This window comes from Nymphalis io, chromosome 2 (assembly GCF_905147045.1).
Source record: "Nymphalis io chromosome 2, ilAglIoxx1.1, whole genome shotgun sequence".
Classification (NCBI taxonomy): domain Eukaryota; kingdom Metazoa; phylum Arthropoda; class Insecta; order Lepidoptera; family Nymphalidae; genus Nymphalis; species Nymphalis io.
Genome location: NC_065889.1, coordinates 4,159,722 through 4,187,261, shown reverse-complemented (window position 1 = coordinate 4,187,261; position 27,540 = coordinate 4,159,722). Strand labels below are relative to the sequence as shown.

At 31.9% G+C, this 27,540-nt stretch overlaps 1 protein-coding gene across 3 annotated transcripts in view; it reads left to right on the top strand.

Annotated features, from left to right (window-relative positions):
- The window catches only part of LOC126774017 (ras GTPase-activating protein raskol), a 139,013-nt gene that overhangs the window by 3,173 nt on the left and 108,300 nt on the right, over positions 1–27,540 (top strand). Inside the window, exons 1-2 of one of the 3 annotated variants that reach the window (XM_050495313.1) lie at positions 20,079–20,154; positions 22,862–23,805. The exons of 1 other annotated variant lie outside the window; for it this stretch is intronic. In XM_050495313.1, the coding sequence (XP_050351270.1) occupies positions 22,986–23,805 (820 nt within the window). In that variant the 5' untranslated portion in view covers positions 20,079–20,154; positions 22,862–22,985. Of the gene's footprint in view, positions 1–20,078; positions 20,155–22,861; positions 23,806–27,540 lie in introns of those variants that run through there. One more of the 3 variants, XM_050495321.1, reaches the window with a different exon arrangement.

Here is a 27,540-nt window from a genome sequence, read left to right as displayed (position 1 = left end):
TCGTACTACATCCGTCAGTTAAGCCCATTTGCGACTGAAAGTGTAACAGATTTATCTGAGAGACGTCTCTTATCCGCTTTTAGGATTTCATTCATCTTTTATTGTGCTATTTATTTAAATTTATTTTTTCAAAACGTAATAAATATTGACGTATAAATTAAAACAGTATTGATATAGGAATATAGTTTAACATTCATAAATAATATAAATAACATAATAAATAATATAATAATAAAAATTGTATTTGACGTACTTACATTATCCTGAAGAAGATATGATTGAATTTTTTTTATAATAAAAAACGCTCTGTTTCATATAAATATGCGTAAGAAAAATTACGATTTGTGTCGCTAATTATAACTTTCTTTTAAGCTCATCCTTAATCAAACATGGCGACATTTTGTAGGTTTTAAATACGAATGTTATATCCGTACGATGCCGTTAGATTTGACACCGGAGTCGACGCGTGCTGTGCTTACAAATTACTTGTAGAAAGTGACCAAATTAAAAATACACCTTATCGATTTTATTATCGTGTTATAAAATATTTATTAAAATAATATTCACTTTACGTCTAGATCCTGTCTAGTCTAGTAGATGGGTATGTTCACCTAGTCTTGGGTTCATCCTAGTTCGGGTCATTAATAACTGATTGGGTTTGTTTTCCATATTGCTTTAGATATTACGATTTTTCGATAGAGCATCATAACTCCGAGCTACTCATTGTCACCCCTCGGAGGGCACCTAAAGTCCTTCACCTGGTATTTCTCTAACAAGTCTAAAAGTCTGTTCTATTTGTATATATCACTTTATGCTATTTTTATATACCGAATACTTAAATAATATAGATGGCCAACTCATAACACATCTGCTATTTGCCGACGACATTGTCATCATGGCGGAGACTCTGCAGGCACCGACATTGCGCGTAGAATTAGCTCGCTGAAGTGGAAGTGGGTGAGCCGACACGTGTTAGAGTGGAGACCACGCTTAGGCAAACTTAGTGTAGGGCGCCCTGTGGCAAGGTGGACCGACGATTTAAAAAAGGTTGCAGGTACGGGATGGATGCGGACTGCCCAAGACCGGGATGGTTGGCGTTCTATGGAGGAGGCTGTCGTCCAGCAGTGGACGGCAAAAAGCTGAAAAAAAAAGAATACTTTAGTTTCATATTACCCGCTTAATTTGACATTTACCTAAATTATTTTTAAAATGTTAAATTGTTATGTTTGGCTCAAATATTTCATTCGGATAAGATTTGGCTTTTAAATTTTTCAATATACTTCTTTTTTTAAACGTATATTTTCATAAACAGACACAAAAAAGTCGCCCATGTACAACTGAAACTTTTATATTGCACTCAAAGGAATAATCAATTTTATCACGTAATAATTTAACATGAGGGGCTTTAGCGAATTCAGCTTTATACAAGGGTGAGTGTCAATAAGGGAGTTCGAAGGCACTTTCGGTCATTCGTGAGCATCTAATGATGTGCCTCTTGGGAATGAGATAGACGATGGCCTCGCCATAAATCAAGATAACTGTTTTGCGCGGGCAATGAAGGATAAAATCCTGCTATCGCAACTTCTCATTTCCAAGGTTGTCATTAATTCCATTGGCTAAAAACATTTTAATCTGTTCATAAAAATAATTATATTAACTTATTTTAAACTCAATGTATGCTTGATATTGATGTTTAGATTTTTGAGTTTTAAGATAAGTGCGTGCTTATTATGTTACTTAAGATACGACTATATATATATTTTACAATACAAACTTGTTACATCAATGCATCGAATCGACTCGTCGAATATTAATATTTATGTATGTGTATCTTGCAGACTTGCATCACATAATACGTAGTATGTACAAAAGTCGAACGATTTTGTGTTGTAACTCCAAAGGGAAACCAATTGTGCCAATATCACATAAACAACTATTATCCAAGACGATTTATCTTAATTTTTTTAATAAGATTTTTTTTGGTGTTATACATTATTAATATAACATTTATAAATAACGCTGAAATAATTATAATAAAAATAAAGTAGTACTTCTATAGAGTGCGGTTTAGTGCAAGATACTCGATGACGGAACAGTAGCTGTGGTATATCCATATATTATTGGGCAATCTATCTGTATGGCAACATTCAATTGAAAAATATGGTAAATTTTTTTTTAACGAGATACAATAACTGCTATTCATATTACAATTTCATTATGTAACAAAGTGGTTTTGCAGTGTAGCATACATACCTCTCTATATACACATGTTATAACATACATATTGTTTATGTTTGAACACATATATTAGAATACTGGAACAATGTAGGATACATCCTGTATATTTTTTTTCATAAAAATAAACATTTTTTTATGTGCACAACTGTGTTACGTATTTACAAGTAGGTATACATTAAGTCTTGCACAATGCGGAATCTATTGTAAACCTGTATAAATATTATCATATGATTATTGCTTTTTACCGTATTCTATTTCCAATCGAGTGTATTATTAAATATTAAATTTAAAGAAAGATCTTAAATACGAACAGCATATGTCTTTGTATGCATATATAATGCAATTTAGATGTATATAATTCGTACTGATAATAGTTCTACTTTTAAAATAACTTATCACCGTATAGCAACTCTGCAATGCAGCTGGTGTAATATTGTGATAGCATTTTAATTATATATTTATTTTATATAACTAACCAGGTTACTTGGATAGTAAAAGTAAAAACTAGCATGGTTCTAGCAAGAGAGCATGCGATTAAAACTAAAGAATCGCGAAAGAAATTCAGCGGTTTTTTGTCAAATTTTACTAACGTTTACAATTTTCAACATACGAAATAGTCTGAAATATATGTTTTTATTTATAGTAAAAAGCTTCAGCCACAAATACACTTTTTTATTTAGCAACAGAGGCATATTTTTTTATTTAGCAACAAAGGCATTTTGGATTCTTTTTGCTATCTTGTTGTACATACGTATATATAACATATTGCCCCACAATAGAGTTACGGACTGTATGTAGTCGCAATTGTATGTTCTATTACAAATATGCGAGTTAATTAAATTAAAACTAATATAAATTTAGATTGGATTAATAACAATTCTACAATTGCAAATGTTAGTTAGATGATAAGATTCTTTTAACTATTTTTATAAAAAAAAACTTGATACCTATGAATAAAAAAATATTTTAAGAGGTTATGTAAAAAGGTTTTATTTGAGCACTAATTAAATTGCAAGTTGAATAAAGAACTCAGAAACTCACTTAACATACATTATTATCGAGGCTTTTTAACGAAGGTAACTAGCAGTAAATAGTAGGTTCATCGACATTGTTGTTCGGTGTTTGTTCTCGTCAGAGCGTACTGCGTAACTAATATTTAGTGGTCCATCATTCAATTAGATGTTCCGAGAGGTCAGGGAAGCATTCCTCCCACGGTCAGCGGTTTATCGGACAAACTGGAACGGGTCGCAAGCTCCCGCATTGCGCCGCTATTGTTGTATTCTGCTCTTGGAAATTAAAATACAAACTCTTCAAAATTAAATTAGAGACTACTTTAGAGCTGTAAAAATGATACGAAACCTTGTTATTGTTGCGTAGTTGCTTGTAGCAAAATATCGAGTAAAAAAGATGATAGATAAACGCTGATCTTCTGACTATAGAATGCATTTTAATATATTTAACAATTAATATAATTTTAACTGTATTGCTCAGTCAGACTATAAAAATCAAACAAAAAAAAAACTAAATTGTTAAATTATTATTTTTTATTTTCGCAAAATATAGAATTATGTGTCGAACACCACAATAAACAAAAATAATATGTAGTAATAGTATTTAATGTGAACAATAATTATGAATATATATATCATTATTATAAAGTTATTTTCTTTTAATAATGCGAGAAAAACTTTCTATTCTGTTTCTTTTTATGCAAGCGTTCTTTTATTTATGCAAATTTATTGTGTCAGCTGCTTACAATATACATTTGCTGGATTGTGAAATTATTTACACACTAAACTACGTCACGTTGATATGTACATCATACATTAATACATATTTATATTAGAACTTCGTTTAAAGAAAGGTGTTTCATAAGTTACAGGTTATAATTTTTTCTGAATTATTTCGTACGTATGAGACAAGCGACTCGTTATTATGTGTGTGCAAGTGAACCTACGTTTTGCTATGTCCCCCGGTAATAGTTTCATAATGCTTAGAATATGTCTTACGTAAGCCTTTTAGCGATATGTCTGTTACTTATCCATTTACTAATCGTCGAATAGAGACGTATTTTTTTTTTAATTTATACAAAATTAACTGTAGTAACAACCTTTTGTACTTTTTATTTCTTCTTGAGAAAAATAAATATAATATATAAAATAACTTGATGAACATTAATAGAATAATTATTGTCAATTCTACCTCTTTTATTTGTAATCGAATCACAAGCCGTTAATTACTATTTAATTTGTGTTCAAATGATATACAATTAAATATATTTTGTATTTTATACATATTATATATTTCCTTATTTAAAAAATATTAGATTTAGCGTTATATGAGAAGTTTTTAAAAGTTGTTAGTGTGGGTGCAAACTGCATGCAGATCAATTCTTTTAGTTTTTATCCGATTTCAATAAATTCGACGATTTTTATATTTACCGAGGACCGATTTGAATGATTTAAACTTTATTCTATTAAGATTTTTCTCCAGGTGATCTCATATATTTCCCATTGACGTCCACTTATTCGTTCATTCCATTATATTTTTATTAGATCATCAAATAATACTACTACCGTTATCGATAATTTAACTCATATTATTTTTACGAATTACGTTTTTTATCGAAAGTTTAGTTTTCATTAGTTTCTTAGTTATAAAGTAGCTTAAATTGCCGCTCATTTACTGAAGTTCGCTCACTTTTCGATAATTTTAGTTCAAATTATTTCTTATAAATTGTGAAGAGTACTTTTGGATATGTTACGTTTAAAAAAAAAACAAGAAGAGGGCCGTACTTTAAGATCGCTGGTTTGATTGAAGCTGATTATGTTAAAACATATTTATCCTATCGATTATACATAAAATATTTAGGTTAGATTTTTAGTCTTCAAAATATAAGATATTATAATTTACATATAAGAAAATATATGTGGGGTTTTTAGTAAGATGTATTAGCATAGATACACGTGGATCGCGCGCTTTCCGCCCTTGGATATTCTGGCGGATATGGATGCGAAGGTCTATCACCAGACCCGCATCCTCCGTCAGAATAGTGGAACGCGCCCACTCTGAGTGCGCTCGAGGAGTTAAAGCGGCGGGAACACGGAAGGGCTCTTGCGACATGGCGCGACCGTCTCTGCAAAGAACGCGCAATTATTAACGCGCATTACGCGCGCAAACGCGTCGTCGGACCGATCCTGCCAGCCTTCGAAGCCTAAATGAGACGAAAGCGACGAGTCCCTTTCGACTTACGCACGTAATGACCGGTCGCGGTTGTTTTGGAGAATACCTGTATAAGATCGGACGCGAATCGTCGGCGATGTGCCACCACTGCGGTGCGGGACACCACTCAGCATACGCTGGAGGCGTGCCCCGCGTGGAATGCGGAGAGGGAGATCCTGGTCCAAGAAGTCGGACAAGACCTGTCCCTGCGAGCAGTCGTGTCGGCGATGCTCCGCAGGGAATCGGCGGGCCGTAGCCTCCTTCTGTGAGACCGTCATAGTCCAGAGGGAGACGGTGGAGCGGGAACGGGAAAGGGCCGATCCTGCTCACCTCTCGGCCGTCTCACAACCCCGGCACCGGCCCGGAGCTTAAAAGATAGGGCGTAAACCTAGGGCCGTGGATGCGTGAAGTGGTGGCCTCGCGTGTCTTATTTTAGACGGCCCTGAGGAGGACGGCAGCCGGGATGGCCTCGCGCTGCTGTACGCACTAGCGAGGAGTGCGGCGGGCGAGATTACCTTCGCCCTCTGAGGAGAGCTCCGCCGACCCACGAGCGGAGCAAAGCACGGGAGAGGACGCGGATGCGTTATATCAACACGATCCCGCAGCCTCTTCAATCCGTGCCGAGGGTGGCCATCGCAGTGGTTTTAGTGGGTAAAACCCAGTTCCCTCCATGGGATCTAGGTACCTAGATAAAAAAAATATATAAAAAAAGATACAATTGGATGGATTATCATTGTTTTAAGTAATTTACTTGGTTCTAATGTTTATATTGCAATGCCATTTTATTTTGCTCAAGAACAACATGTACTTACTACAATAATATTTCACCTTTATTATACATAGTATGGATAAAACAGCTTTCTTAGGTCACACTGTACACGACTGTAACTGTATGACGAATTTTTCAAAATTGCAAGCTATCGTTGTTATTAATCAGTAATATAATTGTAAACTGTACTGTTTGAATTATATTCCGTTATTATTAAATAATTTTATGCTAAGTCTCAGATTATATTATATTATAATCTGAGTTTTAAGGATAAAACCTTAACCAATTTAATTATTTTTAACTTTTTAGTGCACCACTTATAGATTTTAGGTTTATTTTATTTTTATAAATTTATATGAATAGCATTTATTGTTATTGTACGATCTACATTTAGAAAGTACAGTAAAGGCACCTTATCAAATCGCTTTAGCAGCGTAAATACTTCTAAATGATTTGTTTCCGTCACGTAACAAATCAGATTGAAATGGGAAGCTATCTCTAGTATGGAACAGCGAAGTTACAAAGTAGCAGGTCATTGAATTTAATTTTAGCTCTCAGTCTTTATATAATCTTACGTACATCTTTCTTTTATGATACGTAATGTTTAAAATCAATGATTATGATTTTTTTCGGTACACAAACAAGTCAAATTCAACTTTGACATTTATTACGCGACTAGGGAGTGTAAATGATTTCAGCAGGAAGGCTTTCCAATGAGTATCGTTTGAAACGTCTTGAGTCAGATATGTTTGGTCCTAATCGTCCGTTGATTATAGGATATGTGACGTCACATTAAGAGGCGTTAAGGCTCTCAAGGCAAGGAAGCATGCGAATTACAAACACAGCTATTCTCTAAAAATTATATCTAAATATATCCCAAAATTAAATAATATAAAAAGTTATAACTTATTAATAAAATAAAATTAAATAGTTGGTAGATAAGAACTTCAGAAATGTTTTTTTTTTGTTTTATATTTAAGATTATGCCGAAGTTTGTATTTTGATCGGTTTGAATTTTGATTATAATTTACTTAAATTGTATTACTGTCTCGAATAAAACTTGGCACTTAAGTAAGGTTAGGTTAAAATTAGGATACATTTTTTAAAATATTATAATATAAAATAAAATTATTAAAAAAATACGTTTAAATTAAAGTCTGGCGAAGACGACGGGAAATAGCTAATGCGCGTTAATTGTATTTTTTGCCTCTAGTGTCGCGGTATTTATCACATATCATCAATTTATAATTTTGATGTGAAAAAGTCGGAAAGACGTAAAATAATAAATCCAATATTATTTTATCAGTTATGTCTAGCTGTAAAATATATTGAAAAATTAATCGCAGAATTGATTAATTTAAAAAAAAAGTGACTATATTAATATATACTGTTGTACAAAGAATTTTCACCTGGTGGTAGGGCTTTGTGCAGGTCCGTCTGGATGGGTATCAGATATACTGCCTATGGATATGGATATGTATACTAGAAGCGGTGGTGACCATTTACCATTAGGTGGCTTATTTGCTCGTCCGCCTACCTATAACATAAAAAAATATATATAAAACGACCCAACTAAGAATAAGAATGCCTTTCGCCATATTGTGACGTCATAGCTGTAATTATAAACCAGTTAGGTACTTATAAAATATTTTTCTACTATAAAGAACCCTGAACGAAAAACTTTTAATCTACAACTAGCTCTAAAATTCCACTTATTTCTGTATCATTTTCATAGTATTGATTATCGTCATCATCATTATTATTATTATTGTAATCGACTTCTCGAACTGTTCTAAATTTACACTAAATAATTTAAATTAAATTTATATTTTAATAATATTAAAATAGTAAATACTTATCTAATTTTTAAATAGGTGGCTTTGAGTGTTTTAAATATAAGAGTTACGGCAGTAGCACCAGATGGAACGAGTCTTTGTAGTAAGTAAAAGTCCCGCTTAATTGTCAATAATAATATTATAAATGCACAAGTAACATTGTCTGTCTATTACGCTTTCATTAGTAAACAATTATTTTTTTAATAAATGTTTTCAGAATTTGGTACGGAGTATGCTTGAACCCTATAAAAGATCACGAGCTGTATTTTTTTACTCCTTGAGGGCGGTAAAATAGGGCGATGGTTTGTGTGAAAGTTCTTTAATTTTGAAGTCGAAAATGAAATTTAAATGAAAACTAGTTCCATATGGCATGGAAAATAGTTGGACCTAGAATAATTAGACTTTTAGGTTCCCACAACAAACAGTGATTTCAAGATTTTTGGAATTAATTCGCAATAAACAAAAATCTATCCATCATTATAAAAAATAGCCGAATAATGACTTGTCACAAAAAGAGGGCGAAGTCGCGGCAACTTATTTACATTGGAAAATATGTACCATTGTGACGATTAGGGAGAAAAGAATTAATGATATATCAAATGAATTATGTACACCGTTACTGAGAATTGGAAGTTAATTATAAAAATCTTAAGATAATCATTTTAGAGACAAGAAATTATCTCAACGGATGAGAACGAGCAGCAGAGCGCGACCAGTTGCGGGCGCTGGATGATACTTCTCACATTACTGTGAGAATATTTTATATTATTTGACGTGAGAGGCCTTTAACTTCAAGTAACACAAATAAGCTGGATTAACATAATTGCTATGAATTACTGAAAGACTGATGACTACTTAGGTTGACTGCCCAATTAACGACTAATAGCTTTATGTACGGAATTATGATGTGATTTATTTTAGCAGACTACCTTAAATAACCATAAAGTATACGTCTGAAATTAGGAATCTAGGTAATTATGAAGTGTGTTATAAGTAGATACGCTGAGGTCGTTCTTATCTAAATGTAAATCAAACGACACGCACAGAATTTTTTACTTGTTCATACCGAATACGATTACGTTCCCACAACATGGTGACACGTCATGGGATTTCGTGACAAAAGTCATAATTCGGTAGTGCTTGACACGCTGCCAATAAAAGCTTATGTTAGTCCAAGATGTAATGTTAACAGAATCGTGCGTTATCGCAACATATTGCTTGCGAATTGATTACAAAACAGTGCAAGTACTACAACATCTGAACTTTACTACTGAGCAAGAATATTTTGCGCTTAGATTCAATGATAACGTTTTTTTAAAAACTAACTGTGTACGTTTTTATTTATTCATAGCGTTTTTATATCGCACAGTTAAATACTGAAAGTAAATAATTAATCAAAAGAATCTGATATTTTGCGCGTAACGTATTTAATCTATACGTGCTTATTTTTATAATCAACGAAGTTGTGATGAATCTGGTATTCCGTTTCTTTCAGAGTTACATAAGACCACTATGTGTACCTATTTTAATTAATGCGTCGCTATTATATTTTCATTAAATACATATTTTTAGCAAATATATATAGATACCGTGACAGTGAATATAATAACAGACAATAATATTTTATAAATTAGCAAAATGTAAGTAAACATTGTTTATATACAAAGAACTAAATTCAAACATTTCTTGATCTTGCCGACATTCTATATTTATGGAATATTACCGTACAATGTAGTGCAATCTACTCCGTCCCTTGCATTAAACCCTAGACAACAGAGGCCTCTTTTACTTTTCGCCCTCCGTCTCTTTTCGATGCATTGTACAAGGAGGGCAGCGACCGTAACAAGAGTGCACCCTCGTTGCCATGACAACGCCTGTTCCCGCGAAAATATTGACACGGCGATGGTCCAGACGGGGAAGCAGCCCTTGCTACGACGCGTGCATATATCGTGATGTATTTTACGATTATTATCCGCAAAAATAATGTGCTCATTACAAGCGATAAGGAACCTTTGTGATTATACGAAAATTTTGTGGAGTTAATTATATTTTATATTAAACTTAATTTGAACTGGGGCTACTTCTACAAATACAATTATCCTATTTATATGTTAAAATAATACTAGTATACATATTTGTTTTTATGAAGAATGAACTGTAAAAATATTAATTTTTGTTCAACATCTCGACATAAAAATTTTGTAATCTCGTGATAATAATCACTCTTAAGTTGTTTATTTTCTTAAATAACTGTAAAATAAATAAAAAAGTTGAAAAAATTAGGAAACCGTATAGCACAAAAACGACGTGACGACTGCACTCATCGAGAAACGATGAATCTATTTAAGGATTATAAATTTATAATGAACATTCAAAAATACTTTTAGGTTAAGCACGCAACACAAATGATCAAAATAATCATTTTTATATTGAACTCAATTCTAATAATGCTTCAGTGTTCCGCATTCTGGCATCAGGTTACTTCCTGCTTGCATTTTAAATGTGTACACGACATACAATTGGCGTTGCCCACGCACGTTAGCTGAGAAATGTAAAAAAATAATACCTGTGTAATAAAAAGTATCAGAGGGCGGCTTAAAGCATAGGATACTAAGAACATAACAAGGTATTTTTCTCTTTAGCGGGTACGGCATATAATATTGTATCAGAGATATCTCCTATCCTTTTAAAAATGCTTAAAAATACAAGCACGAAGGAACTTAATACTATGCCAAACGTATTTACTTAAACGCTATGTAATTTGCATAGTTGTACTTTACGAAGTTTGTAAACAACTGAGTGACTAAACATATTTGCTTCTATCATGTTGAGTTATAGTTCGCGGTCACGACAACTTCATTTACAGTCTACCCAGAATTAAATTGGTAACACTAATCTGAGCATCAGCGACGTGCCTCGTTATCTACATTTTAGACAAATTAAGGTCAATTAAAAAATCAGGACATTTATTCATTTAAGTAATTTTAGCTTGAATTAATTTAACAGCGTTTTATCGCATTTCTTTTTCTCTCTTTTAATGTATTTTATCCTTCTATAGACTTATTTCGTTGAACGAACGTATTGAAAATCATTCGTGTGTTGCTCGTTCGCAATAACAATAGAAAAATGGGCGTATATAACTGTAGGCATACAATAAAGCCATTTGTAATAATGGAGACGTTCAACACATTGCTTCCCTATTCAATTTATTCGATTTATAGAAAGTATTTATAGACACTATTACCTTAATATTAGAAGCACTATACTGGTTCTACGTTGTCGAATGTGTCATCGAGTCAATCAGCGGATATTTATATGAATGTGACCTTGACATAAAAAGTTTTAAGTGAAGTAATACTGGTCGTATTGGTGTAAATAAAAGTACGTCAGCGCCTTGCTCTACCGAATATGGATTATTGACGGAAAACAAGATACAAAACGACCTCCAGCATAATCAACAAGTTGCCCACTGCTTATTACAAACAAATGACCATGTAATACAACAATAAAAGCAAAACGTACTTATAGTTAATATTGATTCAGGGTGGTGTAAACATTAAGAAAATCCTTTAATGGTAAATCGTTGTAATGGTGTACGAGTGAACACTGCACTGTACTCTAAACTGCAATATATCTTATTTGCTGTAAAATTGTAAAACGTAAGTGATCGTTTCTATGTAAAAATCTTCAGTAAACATAGAAGAAATATTTTGCTTCGAAATGGTTTATATAAAATGTTGCACTTAAATTGGATCTTGAAATTTTATTTCTATCGAGCTCAAAGAAGTTTCACTTTAAAAGTATTTACCATAATCAAGTATTCATCTAAGCACGCAACACCCAGTAGTTACTGGGCAAATTTTAAACTCAGAATGGTTACTAAGTTTAGTATTTAGAATACTTATTACCACAGTAATCATAGTACTTGAAGCAGTTAAAAAATAAGTAACAGCCTGTGAATGTCCAACTGCTGGAGTAAGGCCTCCTCCCCTTTCTTTCGGAGAAGAAGATTTGCTTATTTCACCACACTGCTCATATGCGGGTTGGTGGAATACACATGTGGCAGAATTTCAATGAAATTAGACACATGCAGGTTTCCTCACGATGTTTTTCTTTACCGCCAAGCACGAGATGAATTATGAACACGAACAAATTAAGCACACGAAAATTAAGTGCCCGGATTTGAAACCACGATCATCATTCACGCGTTCTAACCACTGGGCCATCTCGGCTTTTTGTCATTAAAAATAATTAACTATATATTTTTTATTGTCATTTTTGTTCGAAATGGTACAACATTTACAATTTTATTAAATAGCGAGGTTATAAAACAACTTGCTAAGGTTTCTTTCCTCACTTATATTGCAATGTTAAAAAGCCCTACAAATTATAATCAAATGGACATTGCATATTAGTAATATAATCTACTTTACGTTGAAAATATGTATATGTGTATACAATATAAATGTACCTAACCTACCTAACCTACTTATATTGTGCCATCAAATACAAAAACAGATGGCCTCTTTAGAAATGTCTAATTTATTAATGGTACAAAAATCATTGAAAATAATGTGTGTATAAAAGATGAAAATATGTGTGCAAACTCTAGTGCACGTATTCACCTGCCAATCTCGCGAAGAGCAGCCTACTCTCATATATTTACTTATATGTTTGCAGAAATAGGAGCCTCGCTAGACAGAAAAGTCTATATTAATAAATATTTAATGTTGTAGTCTTAGCCTTCGATTTCAATTTATTATTTTATTATTAATAATTGCCCTGGCGGATTTTTTTCAAAAATTCTTTCATCTTATATGCATTGTTAATACTTAGATTAAAAATTTAATAAAAAATTGCCTGTTACTTGTTTCGTCGATTTCTAATTTGTATTTACAAAGATAATTCGATTGATGTAAGTAATATTAATTAACGCTATTCAAAGTTTAAAAAAAAAGCGATATGTATGGAAAGCTCTCATTATAAGCTGTCAATAAAAGCTTTTACTCTATATCGTATTATACATAATTTAAAATATTTTAAATCAATATCGTTGTCTCCTCAAATTGGCTTGGTTATAGCGTTATAAATCACTTCGTCAATGTATCGAGACGCAGAGGTAGGCTGTTGCGTCCGGCGGCGGCGCGCTATTTCCCGGAGGCAGATGCGACGCCCCCGTAATTTCATTCCCTTCGTCTACCCTCGCCATGCTACTGCCAATTGCATTTTTATTAAATTATCCTGAAATGTCTGTGTTTAGGAAAATATTTATTATCTATTAAAAGATAGTGTAACATTGTAATTGCTGGCTTTGTAGAATACATAATTTGAAACGGTATATAGCTCAGCTCTATTTTTCTGATCCGATATTGATAAAATAATTTATTTCATCGATAGTCTCGAGGTTAGTTCAATGTTAATTTGAAAAAAGTGTCCAATAGTACCTTTCGAATAAGGAAAGGAATAGGTATATGTTGTAAATATATGAAAAAAAAATGTTTTTTCATACGACATACATACGCCTGTGTATAATGAAATGCTTTTGAGTACATCAAATAAAAGAAGTTGTTAGTTTGATTAAAGTTATAAGGTAATAATAGTTTAGGTTCGTTTTATTTTTGTGACCAATTTGTTATCTATCCATTTATATAAATACTTTTATAAAATACAATTACAAAATAAAATAAATTAATTTTACATATGAAGAATCTTATATAAACTGTTGAGCTCTGCGAGTAGAGTTCGCGATATGATTACTTCATTTCATGTGATAAATACATAATGATTACATTATGATAACAACTAACGAATGTGGGCGGTGGTTAGTAAGTTGGCTGTGCATTTCATAACAAAACTTTTGTAATTAATCTAATTATCATATCGATGACGAAAGAAAGCGATTATGAATAAAAAGTGTGTTATTGGCTTATGCTAAATATGAATTTTGTAATTCAACGCTTACAAATCATAATGAAATTCGTATAAATTCTGGTTATTGGCAATATTTTAACAAATAATACAATAATATATACAATATTATATAAGCACTACGTAATGTAAATTACTAATTCAGTTCTTAATACCATTCGCATACTATCAACACTCATCAATCGTAAGTATCAGTCATAAGTATTTTTAGGGAAGTTTTAATACGGCTCATACACTTTTGACAATCAAACAAAAACGCTGAACGGTAGCTCTATCACGCAAAGATAATTCCGGTTCAATGGACTAAATGTATTCAAATGTAAAAAGCAAACGTTCCAAAAATGATAGTCACGATGTGCAAATTCGTTAACGGTACTGTCAGCGTGAGGCCGCCTGCCGCCAGTCCGCTGTCTGATATGCGCTTGTACCGGATGGGTGAGGAAGGACGCGGCGTGTCCTGCCGGACGTATGGGCCTTCACCAAAACAGTGATCTCATCATAAATCAATACATTCAATACCGCACTGAATATTTAACTATTAAATAAATGCAATAGTCCTCGTCTATTTGTCAGTTTGGAAATACTTAAATTAGTATTCAATAAAAAGTAAAAATGTTCACATTTGTATTTAATTTAATTTGTAATTTATCGAACTTCAATTAAATGAATAGGAAAAAAGTGAATTATTATTATTAATATTTTTATAATGGGCAAAATATTCATTAATCAGTATACAAATTCGCTACAACGTTAATAAGTATTAGACTTGTCAAAACTTACAAGCGATTAACATTCATCTGAGTCATGTCAACTAAAATGCCAATGAACACTAGCTTATGACGGTATGACATGATAATAATTTTTACTTTGGTTGGGATTTTTGATCGAACACTTAGCTTAAGACGAGTCAGGTTGTATATAATTGGTATTAATTATTATTAATAAACTATAACAATACAGATAGAACAGATAAATGCCTTGATAAGTTGCGTTTTATTATTTTATATACTATAATATTTAATAAACATATAGAAACTTAAGATTTTACATCGAATAATCTATAAAAAAGTCTTTAAAATATATGTTGCATCAGTTGTAGCCTATTAATATAATAAATAATAAATCGAAGTTAATTGTATTTTAGTTTTGTTGACATTATTACACACTAACGTATGTAAAGGTTAAATTTGGTTAAAAATCAAACACGATTCTTTAATAATTGAGATACTACTACATAATTAGAAGTGAAGTTTGAAGATATTTATAATATCGATGAAGTTTTTATGTAATGCATGTAGGTAAGCGATTTTATTTTGTTTGGTAGATACGTATTAATTTTTTAAGAATACGGAGTAGGTGAGAGGTAGTATCTTTATTCCGTCAATTTTATTTGACAATTTGAAAATATATATAGATCTTTAATCGTCTAAGAGCCAGCGATCGGCAGACTTAGGGTATTTTAGCAAACTCCATATTGATGCTAGATGTACTATTACACCTGCCGTAGGTGAAATGGGTATTCACTATTACCGTCGATGGTTCTTTAGGGTGTGTCCAGAAGTCAAAAATTGACAAAATTGACTTTTAAAACGTGATCGCAGCATGTCTGCTGTTTTAATATGTTATAGTATATATTTTTTAAATTTATAAATTCAATGGCAGACACTTATTCCGGTTGCTAGTGTGTTTATAAAATTTCAAAATTTCGAAAATTTTTGGAACTTGCGTACTTTTATCCGTACAGAACTGTTCGTTGATGTCAGCAGCCGTATACGTATCAACAAACAGCTGAAATCTGAAATCGTTTATGTCAATGTATTTCTTTAAATGCACTTATACATTTCACATGTAAATTTTTGAATATTATAAAAAAATTCATTACTTTTGTTTTCGGTTAAATTATCAAGAGCTGCGAATGCGTAAATAAGTGGTGGTTTTTTTTCAATAAAGAAAAAGCTTTTTTCTTTCCTTTATTTAGAATGCAGGATTACAGTCAATTTTTATTACAATAGTGAAAACTATTATAATAAAAATTAAAGTCTTAATTGTTGTTTATTAAAATGTGTCTATATTGATCCTTTATAAAAAATAATTATTGTCCGTATATAAATTAATTTATTGTTAAGTACCGGTATTATGTATGTATTCATAATTGACTAATAGCTAAATAATAATAATTCATGTTATATTAGATTAAATGAGATATGAACTAGCGGGTTTTTTCCTTCCAACTTTCTCTTACATTATAATCTATATCAGTATGACGGTTTCTATAAAAATATTACATTTATGAGCGGTAATATCTATGTACCTAGTAGGTTTATTTGGTTGAAGCTATTTAAATTATAGAAATGACTAAAGTTTGATGTAGATTTGACATAACGGACTTTTTTTACGCTTTAAATAGTTGTTGATATTGTGAAAATATTGATGGAAAGTCACATATTATGTAAATATATTTTAGAAATGAAAAACATGTAACCAGTAAAGACAAATAGGTAGCTATTAATTTGCTTAGTTATGACTAAACAAGCACTAACAAAATGAACTTAATATATATAATATAATAGAATATTATGAAATTATGAATTACTATTTTTATTTTATTAATAACAATAACACAAGTTAAGTAAGTTAAAGTCGTCGTAGGTTACATTTAAATCAACATTTTCGCATTATTGCGGGTCGCGATGCAATTTTAGCATAAATGCAGGGCTTGCTTGAATATTCAATATTCGGTATATACTCTTCGTTACAAGTCTATTTATTTTTGATCTGAGAGTGAAGCAAAGGACGGAAAGTCTATAAAACTTTTTTTAATTATTCGTAAAAGGAAGACAGACGGGCCATTGTGTCACTCGGTAGTCATATTTGCCTATAGACATTAGCATTGAAAAAAGAACAAACTGCTCCCCGCATTGTCAATGTTTCAAGGTGTCTGTGATTGTCTAATTATATTAGATGAATCAACCTTCGGTTTAAGGGCAGTTTATCTATAAGCAGCAGTAACAATTATTATTAAAACAACAAACAACAAAAGGATCGAACACGGATTTATTTAAAATTTTCTTCTTTCTTAAATTTTGTTTAAATACTATTTGAATCACACAAATAACACGTAATTATTTACCTTCTGCTTTGTTACAGAGCAAAAACAAACTAAAATGTGTAAAGAATCATGAATTAAAAATAAATCATTTTGTAGAAACAACGCCATCTGGTTGAAGCAACTATAAATACATTAAATGATAGGTTTTGCCAATCAAATGTTTTTTCTATTCGCCACTAGATGGCTCTGAAAATATTTTAATTTTTAACGCTGGTTCTTGAACAAATATAAGTGCTGTGAAAAGTGGATGTTTTTATAAAAGAGTATTAAATTAGTGCTAAAAAAAGTTTGTATCAATTTTTTAAGCGTATGAAATAAATTTTGAAATTCCTTATTAAATAAAAAAAAATATTTCTAACATTTCTATATTGAGAGTTCAGTAACACCTACATTGGAAGGCTGGTGTGGGTGTCATTGTTATTTAATTGCGGAAGGGTTAAAGAACTTCGTGTCGCATTTTGCATTTCATTTACAGAAATCGTTGGCTCATACGCAGTATTTATCTATTGGAATATTATTTATTACATTGAGTATACAAATTATTAAAAATATATATTCTAACACAAAACGTTTGATTTATTTTTACAACAAGAATGTTTCTTTTTCACCATATTGTAGGAATACTGATGCGACGGCGATAATACGATCGTACGACATTAGGAGTTGATTTATACCTAGTTATTTATGTTTATAAGTTAGAGGATTTCTTAGCTCTCTTGAATTCGTTACTTCTAATCTGTATGTTATTTTTGATTAATAGATTCTTTAGTTATCTTTCTATAGCAACCAAGGTATTTTCTTTTATTACATGATATGTTTAGTTAACTACTTAAGACATTTAGCTGATTAAGCCAACAATTCGATAATATTTATCTTTTCTCAGTTTCAATATTTATGGAACGCAACGGTTAGTAAGAGCTGTTAGCAAGCTATAGACTTACCTACTGCAAACAGTGGCTTCCCGTAGAAAAGCTTAAGAAATCCATTTTGATATTTTTAAATTAAAAAAAAAAATTAACCATTGAAACCAAACCACTTTAACAATTGAAAATTTTAATGTTATACCTTAATCTATTTACCATATTTAAAGTATTTAAGATGTTTATTTTATTTGCTAAAAATTGCCTTATAATTACTTTATAAAAAGCAAAACCTTGTCTAAGCACAACATTTGAGTTTACGATCTAACGATTTATCGTTAGAGCCGTTTCCGATACACGAAATTTTTTTTTAAATATACACTATTATATATATTTATAAATCCTAAAAAGGTTCTCTTTAAGCTATTTATTTAAAGGGAAAACCTATATTTAAAATGAAATAAATTACACTAGATAGATCATTTTACTATAAATTCAAGGCTATGACATAACATGTAGCAATATATTTGTGTCGAAACTTTATGGCGTAAGATTAAGTACACCCTTGACTCATTAAGTACACTCTTGCGAGTTTACGTACTGTAATTATAACCTTTACCTACCGTAGTTTTATGCAATTTTAAATATGCCTTATGATAAAGATATTTATTCAGTACGCTTGCAGTGTCGTTAAATGGTTAAAAGTCCTAAGAATTGAATGCAATAAAAGTAGAAGTCTGAAGTTTCGGCATAGATATTTGATATATATCTTAAGTGTTTGTGATTTAGAAATATATTATCTGGGCTTATAATTTGTGAAACAATTATTCATACATCTTATTATGGTAACCGGCATTGACAAAAAAGTGAAATGAAAATATTTATCTCCGTGGGTATAATAATAATGTAAAGATTTAAAATATATTTTGTAGTTGTAGTTAGTAGATGTACTGTTTCCACTCAGTTGTCACTCAGATAACGAAACGTTATCATCTTCTTCAGCATTATTTTCTTGCCTTTTCACCTGTAGGTTGATGCACTGCGTTTAAAACACTTCAAAAGAAGGATTTGAATGAAGCCATTTCTCATTGGTAATACTTTTATGGCTTGGTTTCAGGCTCCCATACTTTGTTGAAGCGCTAGTCGAATATATTTATAATATTCCAACAAAGTTACTATAATATTTGCAATTAGACGATAGATCTCATATGGGTTGAAATGTTCATTTTTCTCCAGAAACTACACGACACTCGAGTCACCATTATTTTAAATAAAATCAAAGTAATGATTTTCGATAATGTCTATTTATATATTTATTTAAATGAATATTTATGATTTACGAGTTGGTTGAAAAGATTAAAGCTGTTATCATTTCTAATACACTCCGCTCTATGGTTAACTCAAGTCGTTAAAGCTAAGCGGGTCTGCGAAATGCAAATACGACTGACTCGAACCGGTCCGTTCGAAACGATAAAGCGCTCGCATGTGATTGTTAATAGATATGATCTCCATGGGACTTGATTAGCGATGACGCATTGTACCCACCCCTATGTTAACTTTACGTTAATGTTCACAAAAAACCGATGACATCCTTCATATAAAACGCTCCGTGCTCTCCCTATCGTTGTCTAGGATGGACTGTAAATCAACGATCATGCACTTTTATGGAGGGGCATCTGTTTAACTAAACGGGTGCAACGTTAACCCCAACTTATTGTACACCTAGTTTTTAATACCGTTGCCTATCTCTTGGATATTTAATAAAATCAAAACTTAACTCAGGTAATAGCTGTAGTCAAATTTATTACTAAACAAAGGTCTTAATCAGTTAATGTCAATTTCAACAAATATATATTTATACAGTGAAAACTTTTGACAAACATAAAAGCTAAGCTAAGCAAATAATTTTCTGTTTTAATCATTAAACTTCTCATTACGTTTATTTGAAGGTACAATGTCAGTATTAAGGAGTATAGTGAAGAAGTCGTGGTGTACTTCGCTGGTAACGGTCCTTTGGTTGGCGAACATCTGCGAAGTCGAACAGATGAGCGACTCATACTCAACGTTCGGCAGTTGCGGCTTGTGCCCTCCGCGCACTCGCAGCCTGTACCAGTCGGCTTGAGTGCGACACGCCACGCGCACTTCTACGCGCGTGCTCGATACGATTTTACCAAAACATACGAACAAAATACGGTAAAAACAGTGACATAATAATTATTGTGTGCAAGTGTCAGTTCTATGTTTATATAATATCTGTGTTGTATTTACTACGGTCGTTGTCCTGCAATCGATAAAGCTGTGTTAGATTACCGGTCGATTTGTTTGAAAATAATATATGGTTAGTTAGTGGGTCCAGTTACACTGAAACGATATAATTTAATTTATATTTTTTCCTTAAAGTATTAATTGTTTGCAATAATTATTGTTACTTTTCCTCATTTCTGGGAACTTTAAAAGTGATACTCATGTTGTCATAATTATTTCTGTGTATGTAAATATTACAAAGCAAAATCTTAACCATTCGTATGCCTAAACTAAATTATTACTATAATTCAACCGTTTTATAACTAGCCTATCGTTTGATTTACTAGAATTTTGTATATTTATATAACTATCGTAATAGATAACTGAAACGTGTATGTAGTTAATTGAAAACAATGTGAAGTCTTTCTTTTATGTTTTATTAAGCGCTCCAGTTCGATGGCAATAAACTTAGTTTAAAATCCTTTATCCATTGCAACGAAGCTTCCCGCCTCCAGGCACTCAGGCACTTTCGAGTCAAATCTCTGGGGAATATTTCCATAATGTCTATGAGGCCGACTTTCCGATACAGTATTCACGGAATTACTATTCAAATTGCATTCGACTGAGAAAACCTGTAGCAATCGTTCTTTTGAATGTACGTACTTACTTTTATGTACTTAACTAACTTATACAATAGTCGATACTATTATACCATTACGTTAATGTTTTAGCAATTACAATATACAAATTCCATCATATGTTTAGATTTCAGTTCGCTAAAGTAGTTGTTGACAAATTAATTTTATTACCAAACTTTACCATTACAGAACTCTAAATGATTTTACTCAACAGTTTTAATGAATCTCTTATTTTGATTAACTCTTCGAAAAAGTCAGTTTCATAACAAAAATTAATTATGTTTATGTAACAAACTTATACAGTATATAATAATCAATTAAATTAATTATTTCATTAATTTAATGTAGGGGCTGTAGGGCATAGATACGCATACGGGGAGCAAGAAAATACTGCCGATTTTCGTTCATTGCACGAATTTAGCAGTATTTTTGTGTACCTCAGGTACATAAATATAAAATTAAATTGCTATCTTTCAACGCTTCATAAATCACTTTTATATCAGTTGGTTAACAGATGCAATTCGTTACACTAACGCCTATTAATAAACATATTCGTAAATAATATATTATTTTATAGTATAATCTTTGAGAGAGAATATAACGAACGAATGTTGTATGAAATATTGAGTCCCCTTAACTTATGACTTTAATAATAATAATGTCCTCCAGACCGATTTCGGCCACGGCGGCCAATCTCAAGTGAGATTAGCCAACTACGCAGGAGATATTATAGTGCACAAGTGTGTGCGCAAACACAGGTGCACTCTCTATTCCCTAACTCTCATAATCCGATGGGACGGCAATCCGACACGACCGGAAAGAGTTCAGGTGCAGGACCAACAGCTTTACGTGCTTTCCGAGTCACGGGAGTGTACACACTTCCAACTTCCAGACTCCGGGCTGCTACTGTGAATTTTCTGATAGAAAAACCCAATAACTTTTTATTGGCCCGACCTGGGAATTGAACCCAGGACCTCCGGGTCTGCGGCCTTATATCAAGCCACTAGACCAACGAGGCACTAATGACTTGTGACTTTATTAGTTGCACAAAAATACATTTGAAGAAGTTTCGTAAATAATTGTATTTTTTGTCTTGCTGGAATAATAAATTCAAATTCGACTTGATTCAAGAAACACAAGCAAATATCACGCATTTTTTGTTTACATTCTTATGTGAAGAGATACAATTAGAATGCATAATCCTAACTCTTTAAGTTATTTATTATTAGTTATATATTAAGAATTATCTACCTACTTAGTTATAGGCGTTTATTTCACAACTGAGAATGATTATAAATTTTATTTAAAGGCGTAGATTTGTCTTGCTGCGTTCTTGTCTCGAAACAGCCAGCGCCGCCGGCGGCACGGGCGTCACGAAGTTAATCGCATTATTGGTTTGGGCTTTCATTCTCTGTAAATACAAGCTTATCATATTATAAGACGATAGGCGTCTTAAAATACATTAATAAATACTTCCTATATATCAAGCTGTAGCCGTCACGGGCTCGCATCTGTTATTATTGAGCCGCACTAACAATTTCAGAGTACTTACAAAATAATTGCGTTTTCTAAGCACGACTCCCAGGCAATGAACTTTTATTCCTTTAGTGCGATATTTTAGTGAAGAAATGTAAGTTTAGTCTAAAATATGCATTTACTATATTTTTTTAATATCAAAATCGTAGAAGTGGTCAAAAAATTTTTAAACTTATAATACGATACGATAATAAAATATACGATACTTAATTATGATACATGTACATAGTTAGGGGTGATATACCACCATTCTCGGTGATTTTGTACCATATATCTTTAACCCAATAATTATTTGCATTTCTTCCAAGCAATTAGTCCATTTTGCGACAGTAAATAAATTAAAATAATATAAAACAAGAAATATATTTGTATCTATGTAGATGATAAACTTGGATGTGATTCAATTTAAACTGAAGTATAAAGTTTATTTAGTAGTAATTAAATGAATGTGCAAACTCTTCTTAAATAATATATTCGTATAGGTGCAGATGCCGACCGTAGTGAAATTCGGAATTTTCATCTTCAATGTTGAAAGTGTGTTATGTTTTCTTGTGTGAAGCCAGAGACAATATTAGTGTTCTAACATAGTGATGGTGTTTATTTGCGATGCCGGATTGGCGATACAACGTTCTGTCGACGAGCGAGGCGTACATAGACGCCGAAGGGGGTCCTCCTCGCGATCCCTTCGCCGCTAGTTATCCACGTCGAGCCGATCGCTCTCGGCCACCTCATACTTGTCCTTATACAACTATATTTCTTGGAACACGTACACATGTGCCTTACCGTTTAACGCCTCTGCAAAGTGAGAATGGTGACCTATATGCTGATGCATACTCAGTTGATCGATCCTCTAATCTCACGGATACATCAAGCTTCGCTCGCTACGAAGATTGTCGTTCACAATTGGACAGTACCTTAATACCAAAACGAGAAAACGCTTATCCTAGCGAGAAAACAGAAGGAAGTGTAACGCTTCAGGTTCAAAAAGTGCCCTATACATCTGGTGTATTTTATGTGGCGGCTAAAACTGACTCTGTCAAAGATGTACCGGGAAATAATTTATTTCCATGTGAAGCATCAGACTCGGACGCCTTGTCTTCCTGTACATGCGACAGTTTCGAACGATGCGAGTTTGATTGTAGAGATTTTGAACCATTTTCGGATACGTGTTGTTGCGATCCGCTTAGCGATGGAGTATGCAGTCGTAGTCCCAAGGAGGTCGACTCCCCCGAACACTTTTGTGATCGAGTTGTGGAAGAAGATCGCGTGTCAGCACGGAGTGACATGGATGGTCTGGATTTAACTCTATTCGAACCAGCACAAACTGATTCTAATGATTGTGGAGATGAATCTACAGACCAAAATTCAGCGTCTGCCACAGCCACTTTATGTGGCATTTTATATTCGCTACCAAATACGGAAAACGGTAAGACTATTCTAAAGTTAATAATTAACACATAACAAACTTACATAGTCTAGTTTACTAAATTATAGTTATCGTGATCTATTAGGAACATATTGAACAGCTCAGCTGTGCACTTGACCATCATGTGGTCAACTTTAATCTTATTCGTATCGGATACGAACAACGGTGCGAGGAAATTACTAACACATCAATCACTAGGAGTCATTGTCATACCAGCGGTAACAAGAATATATCGGCTGTTGCCATAAAGAAGCGAAGTATTAGTGCAAATGTATGTTACTCGTCTAGCTATGGTATTTTGCAGAAAAACAGTTTCCTTATCCTATTTCTTTATGTAGATTACTTAAGGATGTTTTCTAATGTTATTCTAAAAATAAAATATTTTATAATAATTACGAAATAAAATAAATACGATTGAATGTACAGTTGTTAAACGATGGAAGATTAGATTTTGTAGGTGATCTTGCTCTACAGATTGCATACCGTTACCCATTCGTAAGTTTCTAATTACCCGGTGTAGATAGAGAACGATTGTTAGCTCACATGCAAATCCGATAGATTTTGGATCAGATAAAGTGAATACAAAACTATTTTCTTGCATGTGTTATTAAGTTCCTCATTTACAAACGAGCACATAAGTATGTGTTTAACGGTAGCGAGATACACAATGTGTAAATATGTATTGTATTAACGTATAGAATTTCATCAAGTGTCTATGTGTAAATGCTAATTTAAAACTTGTTATATCTGTGTAAAAAAATTAAAAGATGGATATTATATTGTGCGAATCATCTTTGTTGCCTATGTTTCTCTTAAATATGCTTTTAATATGCAGTAAAATAACTCGTTTGACCAAAATCTGGTTTTAAATACTTTATTACGATGTTTTTATATTTTATTGTATTTATAATTTTAGTATTTTTTACACGTGATTTTTCGTAAATATAAATTTAACTCGTATTTAAAATGTGTAAAATTTTACAAGTTTTAAGAACCTTCTACAAGGGTACAGCAAACAAGAAGTTGTAACTTAAAGCTATAAATAATCTTAAAGAAATCAATAATCTTTTCTATTTTTTCAAATTTTATTATTATACTATAATGCTACAATCTCCTTTCCGTGATCTTTAACATTGAACAATCAATTCCAAAAGTTACAAATTTATGTAGCTTAGATATATGATAGTTAAACGATATGCAATTTTTCGTATATCCGTTCTCTGAATCATTTATATACGTTTTAAAAATTGCCATGTCGTGACAATATTTATATTCCGTAACAATTGAACGTGTGTTGTATACTCATTGTTAAAAAAGAATTACGAGTGACCGTGGCCGACCGTATAAACATTTGTGCTTTACGCATTCGCCGAGAAAGTTACAGGGTCAATACGGTGCATATTTTATGATATTTTGTTGCGGTTTAAAGAACTTTACCTGTCGACAATATGACATCATCGACATTGTGACCAATAATAGTACCTTATTTTATTGTAAAATAGACATTATTTTTAAAACTTTAAATAACAGGAAATGTTTTGTCTTTTAACACAATCACTTAGGGCGCAATTAGTCGTAATTGTTTACGAGCTTGTGTTGGCAGTTTGCAGACGTATTCGTACAATAAACAACATGAATATAAACAAAGCATTTAATAAACCCTTCGTCATCATCATCAATAAAGGCATTTCCATGTTAAACATTGTCATTAAAATTGAGATAAGTGATGTTGAGTTAAAGTATGGACATGAAACGTATAAAAGTTTATAAGGACGATTTTATCGTGTAAGCAAATAGTTTTTCTCTGTCCGCTCCGTGACTTGTGAATGAACGTTCTTTGTAACTGTTACACTGATATGGAAAAGAATGTCCCGTCGTCTGCTGTTTCTAATCTATTCCGTACTAATTGACCAAGTTGTTAATTTATAGTTTTTCTATTACTTCCCTTTCCCACATGCAGTTATTTCCAGTTTCAGGTTTCTGGATTTTTCTTAAGAATTCTATATGCAGTTACGAGTACGTCTGGGAAAATTATATGTGCTTTCATGTACTATACCTTTATTAAATTTTAAGATAATAATTTATTAAAACGAATTAGGTGCCCGCGTTTTAGCAAGGCAGATGTTATTTATAAAAAAGTAACCTATCCTTTATTGAAGTTCAAGCTTTATGCGAAATTTAATCAAAATCGGTTCAGTGTTCGGTTCGGTTTTGCATTTATCATATAAGTAAAGATAATTTGTAAAGTTAAGGTATTATTGAAAATGGTGTCCAATTGAGTTCCTCTTAAAGGAACATAAGACGCGACCAGTAATATCATTTGATCATCTGTTTATACTTTCAAATGGCTATTCCCTTCCTGTATAGAGCCTCTCCAATCAATGTTGTAACACTTGTTCTTAGCTTGTTTCTTGTGATAGCTTGAATATGTTTCATATGGAAGATACACCAATGGCAAGATGTGGTTTTTATATAGACCTTGTACATATTATTATTATAACATTTAGAAGCGCTTCTTGTGCGATATAACGGATAAAGATTTATCTACGAATGTTGTTTCTCAGTTGAGCAATCCGATTCTATCTTACTGTTATTTAATTAACACAAAAGTATGAGAGGTGATTTCCTATTTAGATTTTATCGATTGATAGGGCTGGTATTGTTAAATATGCATATGATGTAATTATTTTAACGTTAGTATTTTAATTATTAGTGTAACATCTAAATTATGTTAATTAATCGACTTAAAAAAGGAGGGAGTTTGCATACATCCACACAAACAAACACCACACCACTCACTCAAAGGTACACGTTGCCTGATTTTGTTAGGTTAGGTGTTTTTTTTGGCGCTTAACACAATTGGTATAGGCGGATAGATCATTATACTTGTTTTCTAAGTAATTTATTTGGTTCTAAATTACCAACTGCCATGCTCATACGCTGGCCCTAAACACATACTTAAAATTTAAATCATACACTAATATAATAGTAAAATAGCTTGCTTAACCTACACCACTACTCGTTTCAATTTCCTACTTTTAAAAATAGACGATATTTTTTTTAAATAATTATTCCGATAAAAAATAAATAAAATACAAGCAAAAGTTAACAATACGTCAAAAAGTTTTATACATATATTCGTTGGGGACTGAGATTAAAACTTTCAAAATTTCGTTTTGAAATCAAATTCTATTTAAAATTCAGATCTTCAAATTAAATGCAAAAGTTTTTTTATATTAAATGTAAGAAAATATTTAAAATTTTAACTTTTGCTTAAAACACGCTCCCTTACACCGCCATTAAATGAATAAGATTTATATTTTAATAAACACTATTTTATTTTTACACTTATACCATCGTCATTGTAAACCTAAGTGGTCTTTCATGAGGGTTCTTTTATTTTGATTCTCAAACAAAACTTCCTTAAAACATCATAACATATGTCTGAATAAATTCAAAAATATGTATTATTTCTCACCTAATCTTTTTTATAACACACGATTAAGACCACGCAGCGTGTGTATTTATTTTATTTTCATCATAATCGTTTTGGGGGCCACAAAGTTATTTTTAAAGAAAGTAAAAAAAGTATAATATTAAAAGTAAATTAATTTTCTAAATTAATCGTAATGAAATTTTATATCGATGTAGACTGAGACCTTGATAACGACTAAATAGGAATTTAAGAGAAAAAAATAGCAATCTCGGAATCGGCTACGTATTATATTTATAAAA